Below are 14,172 nucleotides of genomic sequence, written 5' to 3'. Positions count from 1 at the left end.
CCATCCCTCTGGGGACATGATGACCCCGCACACAGGAGCAGTCGGCACCAGCACCCTTCAGCACGCTGGTGTGGCCTGGGGCTGGGCAGGTGGCAGGGGTGCGGCAAGGGGAGCAGCAGAGTTCAGAGACTGGAGGCGCTTGCTGCTGAGTACGGAACTGGGATTGGCTGACCCCAACGCTGGGTCACTGCCATCCCGGGGAGACCGCAGCTCTGCCTCCTGTGCTACGCCAGACCCGCCTTCGAGGGGCAGCTGGGCTCACCACACGCTTCTGGCTGGAGGGGCTGCAGACTCTGTTGGGCCAACCCTGCCTGCATGTCCACGCCAGGCTGGCCTCTGGCCAGAGCCCCTTGGGATGACCACGTTCCACGCAGCTCCTGAGTGGTGGCGGCAGGAGGAGCCTGCTGGTCACTGCCCTCCCCCGGGCGTGCTGGGGCCGAGGCGGCACAGATGAGGAGGGGGCCTGCTCCTCTTCACAGCCGCTGCCCGGGGTGTCCTCGGCCACGAGTCTCCTGGGCCAGCCACCTTCCAGAGGGCCCTGCTGGGGACAGGTGCTGGGCTGTCCACTCCAAGCCACTCCCAGTGCCACTTCCGAACTTCTGAGCCATGATGGTGCCAAATTCAGTGAGGAGCCGCGTCCCTGCAGAGGGGCCAGCAGCTGTGGCCCTCAGGGCTGTCTCCTCTGGTTTCCAGCCTCCCCCCCACACTGCACTCGTGCTCTTGGACACACACGGCCGTGGGGTGGGGCTGCACAGCCTCTGCACAAGGAGCCCCGGGCTCAGGAGCCAGCATCCCTGTCGGGGCCAGCAGCTGGTCCTCAGGCCTGTCTCCTCTGGTTTCCAGCCTCCCCTCCAGAACACTCACATCCACTCACACTGCACACGTGCTCTTGGACGCACACAGCTGTGCAGTGGGGCTGTATAGCCCCTGTACAAGGATCCTGGGACTCACTGGGCCTAAGCCCCACAGGGCCCGTCCTGCCTGTGGGATGGGGCTGACCCCTAGTGGCCTGAGGCAGACCTGCCCGACAGGCCCAGATGCCAAAATGCACTTCCTGGAAAGGGGTCTCCTCTGGTGGTCCTCAGTCTGCAGGGCCTGGGCTCTGACAGCTGACCCACTCTGCTTCGCACCTGCCTCCTGACCCCGTGCCCCACCTCTCTGCCCAGAGTCCCCACGGGTCCCACCCTCTATCCTGGACGTCAGGCACCTCAGTGCAGGTCCACCTCCTCACCCACTCTAGCCGAGTCCTGCAGTGTACAGCACCCCTCACCCTGTGCTGAACCCAGGGACCTGGATCCTCTGGTTCCCTTGTGGGCTGTGGGACCTGTTCTCCAGGCATCTGCTCTCTGGCCAGTACTGCTGGTCTTGCTCACGGTGCTGGTACTGTGGTCAGGTGCTGACAGGGTCTGGATGAGCCGCTGGGGAAGCTCCCAGCCCGAGGCCAGTCCCCTGGCTGGGTGTGGCCTGAGCCATGGGTGTCCTCCTTCAAGTTTACTCTGCCCACAGGCCATGCGTGGATACCTGGGGCCAGCTCTGTGCAGCGCCCCCTGGCAGCTGCTTCAGCTGCCTCTGAAATGGCTGGGGCACCATCAAGGTCACCGTGTGGCGCCTGTCGAGGGCCAGGGGTTCTTAGCAACTCTGGTCCAGGGGTTAGAGGACGTGTCCTTCACCCCAACCAGCCACCATGGAAGATGGGAAAGGTGTGGCCACAGGCCTTGGCATCCCCTGGTGCTGGCACAGGACGGGGCCTGGCTGGTGGGAGGTGGAGCGGCCTGGGTGGGTCTCAGGCAGCCGAGGAGGAGCACCCACGGCACCCCAGTCTCAGTACACTGGCTCGGGCGGGCACGCACTGAAGTTGCTTCCAGGATTCCTGCAGGTTCTGCACAGAGCGACCGGGCCCTGGGACCCCAGGTGGGCACCTCTTGGAGCTGGTCTCCCTCCACCGGGACCCAGACCTACCAGCCTTCCACCACCACGGCACACAGCAGCCCATGAGCACAGGAGGGTCGCAGGACCTCAGCTGGACCGCCACCCTGGTCTTGCAGGTGGTCACATGGGAATACAGCCCCGAGTGTGCACCACCCCAAGTGTGCAGGGCCAGTGAGGGAGGGTCAGGCAGCAAAGCCCGCAGGAGCCTAGCAGAGAAGGCTCTGCAGGAGGAACGCCATCCGAAGGAGCGGCGCGTCTAGGCCGAGGCACAGAACTGTGACGGGGCCCTCGTGCCAACCTGGACCCTGACAGCACAGGACAGGAGGTGGCCCCTCCCAGGCGCCCGCCAGCCCAGCACCAATGCCAAGGGAGGCAGAGCTGGTGGAGCCATGTGCACCTGGAGCTGCCTGCACAGGGTCACCGGACACCTCTGGTGGCTGAGAGCTGGGTCCTGCCCCACAGCGTGAGCCCCTGTCCCCGTGGTAGCCACGCACAGCCAGGGGTTCAGGCAAATGTTCTCTGAAACAGCCAGACTCCAAGTGTCCCTGCTCCTCCACCCAGCTTGGTACAGAAGCACCTGCAGATGACCGCCCAGCTGCCTCCAGGAACCTCGTGGAATCAGGCTCTATCTTGGGGTTACTGGGCATCCTGGGTGGTCCAAGGGTCCACATGTGCTGACCCTGTTATGTTTAGACAGGAGGCGTCCATAAAATCTCAGGTGTAACCATGTGAGTTCAGAGGTGAGGAGACTGGGCGGCGGGCGTCTTGGCCTGGCGGGCGCATGGACCCCTGCTGGGGACTGACAGACCGAAGGCGGGAATGTGGCGGAGGAGGTGGCCCTGGGCTTGACTCTGGGGCGTACGCTGTGCCCTGAGCCGCTTTCCTCCATGCCAGGCTGCCTCACTCGGGCCCAGAGCACGGGAGCTGGCTGTGACTGCGACCTCTGAAACCAGGAGCCCCAGATAACCCTTCCTCCTCTACCCGGTTCTCCTCGGGTCTTCTGGCCACAGCAGGAAACGCCGACTACAACAGCCGTGGTCCAGCCATGCAGGAAAACCCTGCCCGAGGGACCCCTAGGCGCCCCTCTACCTTGAGGGGTCCAGCAGCACTCCTCCCACCGAGGGAGGAGGGAGGAAGCCAGAGCCTGGGGCTGCGGACAGGCTTGCCGTGCGGAGGGAGCCCAGCCAGACGCCATCAGGCCGAGTGCAGCCGACCTCCGACGCACTCGGCGGCTCCGTGAGGCACAGAGGGCCCTGAGTGGGCCACACTCGGCCAGCCGTCTCTGTGGCGGGAGGCAGAGGCCAGAGGCGAACGGGATGGGGGCTGGAGTCTGGGGTGCAGCACGGGATGGTGGGGAGCTCGCAGAGGCTCTTGAGCGCCACTGAGAAAACGCCCAGGGAAGAAGCCTAGCTGGGGTCACGCGGGAGGACACCAGTCACCAGCAGAGTGAAGGACTCTGCAACGTGGGCAGCAGGCGGGAGGACACCAGTCACCAGCAGAGTGAAGGACTCTGCAACGTGGGCAGCAGGCGGGAGGACACCAGTCACCAGCAGAGTGAAGGACTGCAACGTGGGCAGCAGGTGGGAGGACACCAGTCACCAGCAGAGTGAAGGACTGCAACGTGGGCAGCAGGCGGGAGGACACCAGTCACCAGCAGAGTGAAGGACTCTGCAACGTGGGCAGCAGGCAGGGGACGTGCAGGGACCCTCTGGGATTGCACCAAACCGGCTCCACAGAAGGGCTGCCCCGCCCACCCTGAAGCTTGGACGGGCTCTGAGGGCATCACCACAGGCCCAGAGTGGCTGCTGGGAGGCAGCTGGGCCTCCAGAGGGTGGATCCTGCACTGGGCAGCCTCGCAGTGAGGTCGCAGGGGTGATGCCTGCTGAGGACACGTCTGCTGGACTCACATCTGTGTCCACTGCAGAGGGCTGCTTTGCCTCCCCGGACCCAGCTGTCTTAGAATGCTGAGACTGTCTTACGAGAACGGGGCACGAGAGCCTCCTTGCCTACTGGCCCCGCCGCCTCCCGGAGTGGCAGCCAGGCAGCTCACTGTGCGAAGATCTCTTACAGCCCTGGATGTCGGGGGACCACAGCTGGGCTCAGCTTCCAAGGCAGGCGGCGCCAGGAGTCGAGGCCCAGCAGAAGGTGGAGGCCAGGATCTGCAGGCGTCAGCCTGGGTGCTCACTCCACCCCGCCCTCCAGCACAAGGCTGGCGGGACGCCCAGGGGCGCCTGAGCAAGCTTCAGTAGTGTCTGAGACACGGGGACCAAAACAAAACTCTGCCAACAAACAGTATGCAGCAGTCCCACCACCAGGTGACAAGTCCTTTGAAGCAGCCACCATGAGAAGTGCTGGCACCAGGTAAGAGCAAAACGCACTCATGGAACACCGTCACCGGCCGCTCCTTCACCTGTGAGTGAGTCATCCTCTGAGAAGTAAATGGTGTCCCCAGCCTGGCGGTGTCCACCCCTGCCGCCCAGCACCACGCCCACAGGCCGAGTCTGGCCACCGCGAGGCTCCTTGCCTGGAGTCTCGACTTCTGCTACGTGGGAAGGGTGTCCTTGACCGGTTATGTGACGCGGGCAGAAGGCAGGCGGCCCCTCCCCGCTGTGCTGGCTTCGGTCAGGCCTGCCCCTCTACTTCCCTTCTCTAAACAGCTCTGGCCAATACCTGTGTCTGACCAGCCGGGCAGGATGAAAACAAGCACATTTAGACAGTTCTTTACAAAGAGGCCAACGGAATTCAAACTATCTTTTAAAAACTGAAAAGGTCGGCTGCTGCCTTCTGATGCACATTTTAAATAAGGTGGACAGGGCCCTGGCTCTGACGAGGCTCCACTGCCTGCATTCTGGCCTGGGGACCTGGGAGTGTCCGAGGGTTCCAGAGGCAGCTGAGTCGGTCAGTGCCACCCAGCTGCAGCCTCGGGCTCCGTCAGGGACGCCCAGGGTCAAACGCACGCCGAGAGCTTCTTCTTCTCCTCAAACTGCTTGTCCACCGCCAGGGAGAGTGCCTGGAGGAAGCCCTCGATGGTGACGGTGGGTGCCTGCAGGACACGGTGGGCTGTCACCGGGGTCCCACACGCTGCTGTGGCCACTGGCAGCAACCAGCCCGCCCAGTACAGACGGGGCTCTGCAGCCAGTGGGCTGAACAGGCCCTGGGCAGGCCTGCGGGTGCGACTGGCAGGGCTCTGGGTGCCTGGGCGTGTGCCCGGCGTGCTCCCCAAACAGACACGTCATGGCCACCAGTCCCAGGCTCCAGACGGCCACCCAGGCTCAGGCCAGGCCCAGCCCCTCCTGGGGAAGGTCGGGAGCCTCACCTGGATGTACAGTGCGTGAGCCAGGAAAGGGAGCTTCCGCAGGACCCGGCCGCTCAGGCCCTCGCTCTTCCTGCGTGAGAACAACAGGCTCCAGGACCAGTTTCTGGACGTTTCCCTCCTCACTCCAAAACCAGAGCCCGCAGTGAGGTGACCTCAGGGCACAACTGTGGAGTCGCGGGCGCAGCCCTGTCCTCACCCCTGCTCCAGGCAGCCGCTGCCCGCCCGCTCCCCAGTGACCAGGTCGTGCAGCAATCTCTGAACTGCCCGCCTTTCAGCCAGCTACGTGTCTCCAGCTGTGCCCTTCAAGTCAACCCTTCGGCCGGACCCTCCCAACGCCCCCCGGCTGCCGATGAGGAGCCTCTGGCCCCGGGGCCCCACCTCCCAGCCTAGCCCTGGCCTCCGTGCAGCCCACATGAGGTGGGCCTCTGTACCAGCAAGCACGCTGCACGGCTCCCTCCAGGTTCTGCCTCCTGCTCCTACCAAGGGCCCTCCGCAGGGCTCAGGGAAGTGCCAGGCGGCCGCCGGGAGCGGGTGGTGCTCTGCATGCCCAACGCGCGTGCGCATGCGTGTCCTCCCTGGTGCCTGCGGACCTCACCTCCAGACCCTCCCCACCTCCGGAGGAACCACACCTCCCCAGCCACTTCAGCAAATGGGTTTCTCTTGGCTGCAAAGCCGACTCAGTCTGCACCTTGAAATCTCACTCAGGAGGAGGCTCAACTTGGACACGTTGTTTTCGATGAAGCCAATCATCTCCAGCTCTCGGAGGGTCAGCAGCTGCTGGCGGGGGTATATGATCTGGCACTGGGGACAGAGGCACACGGTTACACAGGGCACAAGAGCAAGACAGAGGCCACACGCAGATCAGGTCAGCCTCCAAAGAACAAGCCTCACTGGAGGGACCCAGGAAGCAGCTGCCTCAATGCCCTCGGCCCCCATGCGCCCCCAGTCCTCTGGGCCACACCCTCAAGCAGAAGGGACGCCCTTCCTCTGGTGCTGGGCCAGGACAGCCCCTCTCCACACCAGTGCTGGGTGCGAGCAGCCTCAAGCGTCTGTCCCTTTAGCTCCACGGACCATCAGACGGGGGAAGAGTGCTAGGAGCCAGTCTTTTCAAGGAAGGGTCTGCTGTTTCTGGACATTACCTGTTTAGCCCAGGACAGACCCAGAGGTGGCACTGAGCCTACCTCAGAGCGGTTGCCTGGCCCTCATGCTGCAGGGTCAGGGACTCCAACAGGGAACCTCTGTGCCGTGAGCAGTGACCACAGACAGCTTCCACCCTGCACCCCACAGGCCTGGCGAGGGCCCTCAGGGATCCTGACCTGAGGATCTGCCTCCTGTGACACTCACCGGCTGGAGGCACCTGGTGACTCCCCCACGGCCTCAGGACTCAGCCAGCGCCACCTGGAGGCCATGCGTCTCCCTGTCTGAACTGGACCCAACCCTGCTCTCAGTCCCAGGGAAAGCCAGCACTCTGGGCCACGCCGGACCACCCCACGCTCACCACACAAGCCAAGGTCGCACAGCGAGGCCGGAGGGCCCAGCTCACAGGGCCCTGCATGTGAGCGCCTTGCAGCAGGGCCGGGCAGACCCTCTCCTCAGAACAGGCCTGCTCCCACCATGGCCCTCGGAGCGCCCTGCTGCAGAGGCAGGACCAGCGCCCACACCCAGGCAGCGCTGACCAGTGACCCTCAGGGGGTCACGGTGACACTCTCCCTGGTGGGCCGTGAGGCCCCTGCCCTGTGCTGTCCAGGAGGGGCTGCATGTGGGAAAACTGTGCTGCCAGTGGGTGGTGAGGACCCAGCACACGAGCCCTGCCCCACTCGCTGGCTTCCTGGGGACGGTCCCTGCTCAAGGCTCAAAGCACGCTCTTGCAGATGGGGTACAGGGCAGCCCGTGAGCCCCTGGGCAGGCAGAGGCGGCCATGACGTGGCCTTCGCCTGTGTGACCCTCAGATGGGGCCCTGTGGGCCAAACCCCGCCTTCCCTCCTCTTCTCACGTAAGGAGACCGGCCGGGGAGGCAGCTGCCCAGAGCCGCACACCCCACCGCCGCCCACTGATGTGAGCATCACTGGGCCAGGAAGAGAAGGGCCATGGACTCCACCTGCCAGACCAGCAAAACCACGGCCTTGCATTTAGGAGGACGGCTGACGCCCGCTCCACGCTAGAAGCACTTGGCCTAAGCTGTGACCCGCTAAGGACGTGTGCAAGTGACCAGGCACCTTCATCAGCTCTTCCAAACAGGAGAGGTAGATCCTGAAGATGGCGGCGGCAGAGGGCGGCCCGACGTACTGCTTGATGTCAGCCCTGTCCACGAAGGCGGCGTCGATCTTCCCGGTGAGGTTGGAGGTGGTCAGGATCACCACGTTGGAGTGCCTGTGGCAGCCAGAGCCAGGGACCGGGTCACCCCACGTTGGAGGTGGTCAGGATCACCACGTTGGGGTGCCTGGTGCGGCCAGAGCCAGGGACCGGGTCACCCCACGTTGGAGGTGGTCAGGACCACCACGTTGGGGTGCCTGGTGCGGCCGGAGCCAGGGACCGGGTCACCCCACGTTGGAGGTGGTCAGGACCACCACGTTGGGGTGCCTGTGGCAGCCAGAGCCAGGGACCGGGTCACCCCACGTTGGAGGTGGTCAGGACCACCACGTTGGGGTGCCTGTGGCAGCCAGAGCCAGGGACCGGGTCACCCCCCGTTGGAGGTGGTCAGGATCACCACGTTGGGGTGCCTGTGGCAGCCAGAGCCAGGGACCGGGTCACCCCACATTGGAGGTGGTCAGGATCACCATGTTGGGGTGCCTGTGGCAGCCAGAGCCAGGGACCGGGTCACCCCCCGTTGGAGGTGGTCAGGACCACCACGTTGGGGTGCCTGGTGCGGCCGGAGACAGGGACCGGGTCACCCCACGTTGGAGGTGGTCAGGACCACCACGTTGGGGTGCCTGGTGCGGCCGGAGACAGGGACCGGGTCACCCCACGTTGGAGGTGGTCAGGACCACCACGTTGGGGTGCCTGTGGCGGCCGAAGCCAGGGACCAGGTCACCCCAAGCTGAGACCCAGGCACCCCAGCACCCTGCAGGCTCCTGCTTGGATGCCCGCACCTGACCCGCCTCTCGCCGTTGGGTGGGTGAGGCCCTTGGCTCTGCAGGTCCCGCTCCACCCACCATGCCTGCCTACCACGTGGGAGGCCCGCCCACCCTCGGGCACACTGAGGATGAGCAGGTGTGACGGGCAGGCGTCAGCCGTCTGCACTCCAAGGCACAGAGCCTTCCACACACAACTTCTGTTTTGTTTTTAATACTCAAGTGAATCAAAAACACTTGATAAAAGTTGTGCCTTCTGTATACACTGCATCCAAGTAGGCAAGGCCAGTGCTCGACACCGAGGACCTGTATGGCCGAGAGACTGGGGGTGGCAGGAGCCGGGAGGCCACCCAGCATCACCTTTTGATCTGATCGATCTGGGTCAGGACGGCGTTGACCACGCGGATGGCATCCGAGGGCTCGGCACCAGCCCTGCAGGCGCTGCGGGCCGCCGTGAGGCTCTCCACCTGTGGGGGCAGAGTGATGGCTCGGAGGGAAGGCACCTGGCACCGCCCGGGCAGCTGCAGGGAACTGGCACCCCGGGCGGCCAAATAGGCCAGTGGGTACTGCCCGGGACCGGGGTGTGCTGGGGAGAGGGTCCTGAGGCACCGTGTACCCCGGCAGCAAGCCCAGAGCTGGCCACCCAGCAGGTGGGACAGGCTGCGTGCCAGCAAGGGCAAGGGGCACCCCAGTCCCAGGTGGCTGCCCACAAGTGCCCACCTCGTCAATCAACACAAACACTAGTGCTTCCTTATCGTCAATCAAGTCCTGAATCTTCTGGAACATCCTGGTCACCAGCTTGCCACTCTGGAACCACAATACAACCCTCTCTGAAGGCTGCCTGCGGCCCCTCCGCAGCCCACAGCAGGGTCCCAGCTCTCCTGAGGGCGCCCCTGAGCCTCCCTGCTCCCGGAGCCAGGGCACTGGGCGTGACCTGCACCTGCTCCTGCCCAGGGCACACCCATCACCAGCCACACTGACTGGGGGCCCTGGGTACTGCCCTTTAGAGGCGAAGGTCACCCAGTGGTTGCTCAGCAGAGGGTGTGGTCCCCAGGGGACACTGAGCATCTCATGCCCACCCAGGCAGGGGTGGCCAGGCCTGCCGTCCAGCCCTCCTCCAGCCAATGCAGCCTTGCTCCCCACTGTCCTGGAAAACGCTGCTTCTCAGCCACGGGGACAGACATGCAGACAAGGAGGACGGTCAGCACTCACTTCTGAAAACCACTTAGAAAAGAGGCTATGGCTGTTTATTTCGATCAGCTGGCCGTACCGGTACCTAGGACGACAAATGAGGAGGGCAGGGACTTCAGCACAGCCGCCCACAGGCTGGTTAGCTCAGCAGGCGCCAGGGCTGCCAGAGGGCACTCAGGACCCAGCTAGGTGCTGAGAGGCAGGGGACAATCAGTGGTTCCAGAGCAGAGCCCGTCTTTTCTAGAGCCCTGCGCACACTGCACAGGACACACAGCACGGTCTCTAGAGCCCTGCTCACACTGCACAGGACACACAGCACGGTCTCCAGAGCCCTGCTCACACTGCACAGGACACACAGCACGGTCTCTAGAGCCCTGCTCACACTGCACAGGACACACAGCACGGTCTCTAGAGCCCTGCTCACACTGCACAGGACACACAGCACGGTCTCTAGAGCCCTGCTCACACTGCACAGGACACACAGCACGGTCTCCAGAGCCCTGCTCACACTGCACAGGACACACCAGCACGGTCTCTAGAGCCCTGCTCACACTGCACAGGACACACAGCACTGTCTCCAGAGCCCTGCTCACACTGCACAGGACACACAGCACGGTCTCTAGAGCCCTGCTCACACTGCACAGGACACACAGTCTCTAGAGCCCTGCTCACACTGCACAGGACACACAGCACGGTCTCCAGAGCCCTGCTCACACTGCACAGGACACACAGCACGGTCTCTAGAGCCCTGCTCACACTGCACAGGACACACAGCACTGTCTCCAGAGCCCTGCTCACACTGCACAGGACACACAGCACGGTCTCTAGAGCCCTGCTCACACTGCACAGGACACACAGCACGGTCTCCAGAGCCCTGCTCACACTGCACAGGACACACAGCACGGTCTCTAGAGCCCTGCTCACACTGCACAGGACACACAGCACGGTCTCCAGAGCCCTGCTCACACTGCACAGGACACACAGCACGGTCTCTAGAGCCCTGCTCACACTGCACAGGACACACAGCAGGATCTCTAGAGCCCTGCTCACACTGCACAGGACACACAGCACTGTCTCCAGAGCCCTGCGCACACTGCACAGGACACACAGCACTGTCTCCAGAGCCCTGCTCACACTGCACAGGACACACAGCACGGTCTCCAGAGCCCTGCTCACACTGCACAGGACACACAGCACGGTCTCCAGAGCCCTGCTCACACTGCACAGGACACACAGCACGGTCTCCAGAGCCCTGCTCACACTGCACAGGACACACAGCACGGTCTCCAGAGCCCTGCTCACACTGCACAGGACACACAGCACGGTCTCCAGAGCCCTGCTCACACTGCACAGGACACACAGCACGGTCTCCAGAGCCCTGCTCACACTGCACAGGACACACAGCACGGTCTCCAGAGCCCTGCTCACACTGCACAGGACACACAGCACTGTCTCCAGAGCCCTGCTCACACTGCACAGGACACACAGCACGGTCTCCAGAGCCCTGCTCACACTGCACAGGACACACAGCACGGTCTCTAGAGCCCTGCTCACACTGCACAGGACACACAGCACGGTCTCCAGAGCCCTGCTCACACTGCACAGGACACACAGCACGGTCTCTAGAGCCCTGCTCACACTGCACAGGACACACAGCAGGATCTCTAGAGCCCTGCTCACACTGCACAGGACACACAGCACTGTCTCCAGAGCCCTGCGCACACTGCACAGGACACACAGCACTGTCTCCAGAGCCCTGCTCACACTGCACAGGACACACAGCAGGATCTCTAGAGCCCTGCTCACACTGCACAGGGCACACAGCACGGTCTCTAGAGCTCTGCTCACACTGCACAGGGCACACAGCACGGTCTCTAGAGCCCTGCTCACACTGCACAGGACACACAGCACGGTCTCTAGAGCCCTGCTCACACTGCACAGGACACACAGCACTGTCTCCAGAGCCCTGCTCACACTGCACAGGACACACAGCACGGTCTCTAGAGCCCTGCTCCTCCTGGTACACAAGCCTCAATAAGGAAGTTGGGAACATAAGCAGAGTTGCCAGCCAGGCCACGAGCGTTGGACAGTGACCCAGGGTCCTGAGCTGCAAGGTCATACGGCACCCAATTCACATCCCTGGGAGGTGCTGGGTCAGAGCACTCACCCTGCCGAACTAAGACAGGATAAGTGTCAGAGGTCCGGTGTCTGGGTGGGAGGGAGGGTATAGGGCAGAGTTCCAGAGGAAGGAGACGTGGGGAGACAACCCGAGGAACCGGCGTGGTCTCAGTGCCTGTGGAACATGCAGGCCTGAGAGTGGGGTTCCCTACGTTGGGGACGAAGTCTGAGGGCTGTGGAGAGTGACCAATACCAGGCGCTCCACAGACCCCAGAGAGTGCCTCCCGGGGCCTCCCTAAAAAGAGGCCCGCAAGGCCGGCCCCCGCCACAAGCAGCTGAATCACCCAGCACAGAGCCCGGAGGGGCCAAAGGGAGGCTCTGCCAGGAGGCCCAGGGCTCGGTAACAGTGTTGCCATCGTGAGAGGCAGTCACAGTGAATGGACAGCAAGCAGCAGCTGTGGCCTGGGCAGGACGGCCACAGGACAGAGCGCACGGGACAGAACACGGCCACCAACCGGCTCCTCAGGGAGAAACACTGGTGGACGGAAGCCAGAGAGCCGCTCAGCTCAGCAGACGGGTGCACGGCAGTGGAACCGCCCAACATCCAGGAGAGGACTCCCAGGGAAGCAAGGGCGGTGGCTGAGAGCAGCAATCCCTCCCGCACAGGACCAAGACCCCACCCCATAGGCAAGGGGAGCAGCCCCAGCGTCTGTGACGCTTTCCTGATAAGGAGGGACAGCAGAAGAAGTCAGCAGGGCTGCTGAGCTCAGGCTGCAGGCCCCACGGCTCCGCCCAGAGCACCAAGGCACCCACCAGGCCGGGTCAGGTGGGTGAAGAGGATGCCGGGCACACAGGATGAACTACTTCCTGAAGGAGAGAAGCCCAGTGCTCATGTGAAGGTACTGAAAATAAGGTCTGAAGCCAGGTGTTGTGGCCACACCCAATCCAGGGACTGGGGAGGCTGAGGGAGGAGCTTGCAGCCCAAGGCCGGCCTGGTAAGGCCCTGTCTCAAAACATGCAGAATCAAGAGGGCTGGGTGCAGCACCCGGGCAAGTCTGTAGTATGGCCAGTTCCAAGGCCCGCAGAAAGAGAACAAGGAAACCCCGTGATCCCGCACTCGAGTCCTTCTCCTGCTCTGCCCAGTCACAGTTACCTGCTCGACAGTCTGATGGTGAGTTTCTGGGCTAAAGCCTTACAAAGGGACGTCTTCCCTGTTCCTGGAGGACCTGCAAGAGCCAAGGAAACATCTGTAAGCATCAGTGTACGAAGCTTCTGCCAACCACAGGGTTCCTCACAGCTGCCCCCGCCTGCTAAAGACACCACCTAGTCCACCCAGAGGCCTGGGCCAGCCCAGCTGTGCTCCTGCTGCAGACACCGCCTAGTCCACCCAGAGGCCTGCGCCAGCCCAGCTGTGCTTCTGCTGCAGACACCGCCTAGTCCACCCAGAGGCCTGGGCCAGCCCAGTTTTGGAGTTCAGCCACTCTGCCCTGTGCTCTCTAGGCAAGGAGGCACCTTTCACAGCCTAGGTACCCTTCTCGGTGGCCAGTAGGCAGTTGACGCCTCTCAGGTCTCTGCTCGCACAGCAGATAGTGCCCTTGTCTGGCCAAAAACAAGCCTTTCCTCTTGAGAAACTGCTTTCCTTGGGTGTTTGGTATTTGTCACGGGAGAGGAATGACCTCCGTAGCCAGGACGTGCTCTTCCTGTGTTTCCCTGCACCACGCTCACAGAGGCAGCTCTGAGGGTTGGGAAGGGTGAGGGCGCCCCCGAGCAGACACCGGGGGCCTGAGGCCAGCCTGCCTTCAGCCCCCAGCAGCTGGGTCAGAGGCTGGTGGGAGGCTCCTGCCCTGTTGGAGGCACCTGTGGACTGGTCTCCCTGGCACGCTAGGTCGGCAGGGGAGCCCACTGGTTTAGGGCGCTCGGAGGCCTTGGGCAGCCCTGTGCCCGCTGCTTGGGGAGCTGCAGCCCTGAGCCTGCACCTCGCTACGAAGGAGCGCCACTTCCCTTGGCCACTTTGTCCTTTTCTACCAGGACGCTGGGAGGAACGCACTTGCCAAAGTTTTCTCTAGAGAACCTGAGGAACCCTCTCTAAATAACTGGGCTCCCATCTACACTCTGGGACACGGACGAGAAAGACACGGCAGTTCCTCCAGTGGGGAAACAGGTCCAAAACCCCAAACACCAGGGACGGAGCCAGACAAGGCCCGGCGAGAGCCCGGCCGCCAATGCCAGGGCGGCTCGGGGTGGGTGGCAGCCTTACCGTGCAGCAGCACCACGCGGTTCCAGGTGATGAGGTTGCTGTCCACGTTCCTGTCCGAGAACAGCAAGGTCGTCGTCACGTAATCCAGGAGCTGACACAGAGAGCGCAGGTGAGGCCCCGCAGCAGTCCCCAGCCAGGGCGGGACCGCGGCCACCTGGCAGGGACTCCACCCCCGTGCAGCAGCCACCTGGCTCTCCTATAGGCAGTGCCACGAGGCAGGACAGACATGGCTGCTGCTACTGCCCACAAAACACCTGCTCTCACTGGAAGTGCCACGGAAAGCAAGCCAC

General features: G+C 63.5%; 1 protein-coding gene across 1 annotated transcript in view; it reads right to left on the bottom strand.

Annotated features, from left to right (window-relative positions):
* Nucleotides 1-4,661: 4,661 nt before the first annotated feature.
* Trip13 (thyroid hormone receptor interactor 13) overlaps nucleotides 4,662-14,172 on the bottom strand; it is a 14,448-nt gene continuing 4,937 nt past the window's right edge. Inside the window, exons 5-13 of the mRNA XM_047555578.1 lie at nucleotides 13,883-13,973; nucleotides 12,779-12,851; nucleotides 9,529-9,592; nucleotides 9,037-9,123; nucleotides 8,677-8,783; nucleotides 7,462-7,615; nucleotides 5,934-6,046; nucleotides 5,246-5,315; nucleotides 4,662-4,972 (exon numbers count right to left, since the gene is read on the bottom strand). Of these exons, the coding sequence (XP_047411534.1) occupies nucleotides 4,877-4,972; nucleotides 5,246-5,315; nucleotides 5,934-6,046; nucleotides 7,462-7,615; nucleotides 8,677-8,783; nucleotides 9,037-9,123; nucleotides 9,529-9,592; nucleotides 12,779-12,851; nucleotides 13,883-13,973 (855 nt within the window). The 3' untranslated portion in view covers nucleotides 4,662-4,876. The remainder of the gene's footprint in view (nucleotides 4,973-5,245; nucleotides 5,316-5,933; nucleotides 6,047-7,461; nucleotides 7,616-8,676; nucleotides 8,784-9,036; nucleotides 9,124-9,528; nucleotides 9,593-12,778; nucleotides 12,852-13,882; nucleotides 13,974-14,172) is intronic.

This window comes from Sciurus carolinensis, chromosome 6 (assembly GCF_902686445.1).
Source record: "Sciurus carolinensis chromosome 6, mSciCar1.2, whole genome shotgun sequence".
Lineage (NCBI taxonomy): Eukaryota > Metazoa > Chordata > Mammalia > Rodentia > Sciuridae > Sciurus > Sciurus carolinensis.
The sequence above is the reverse complement of the archived record's forward strand: the minus strand, read 5'-3'. Positions and strand labels throughout refer to the sequence as shown.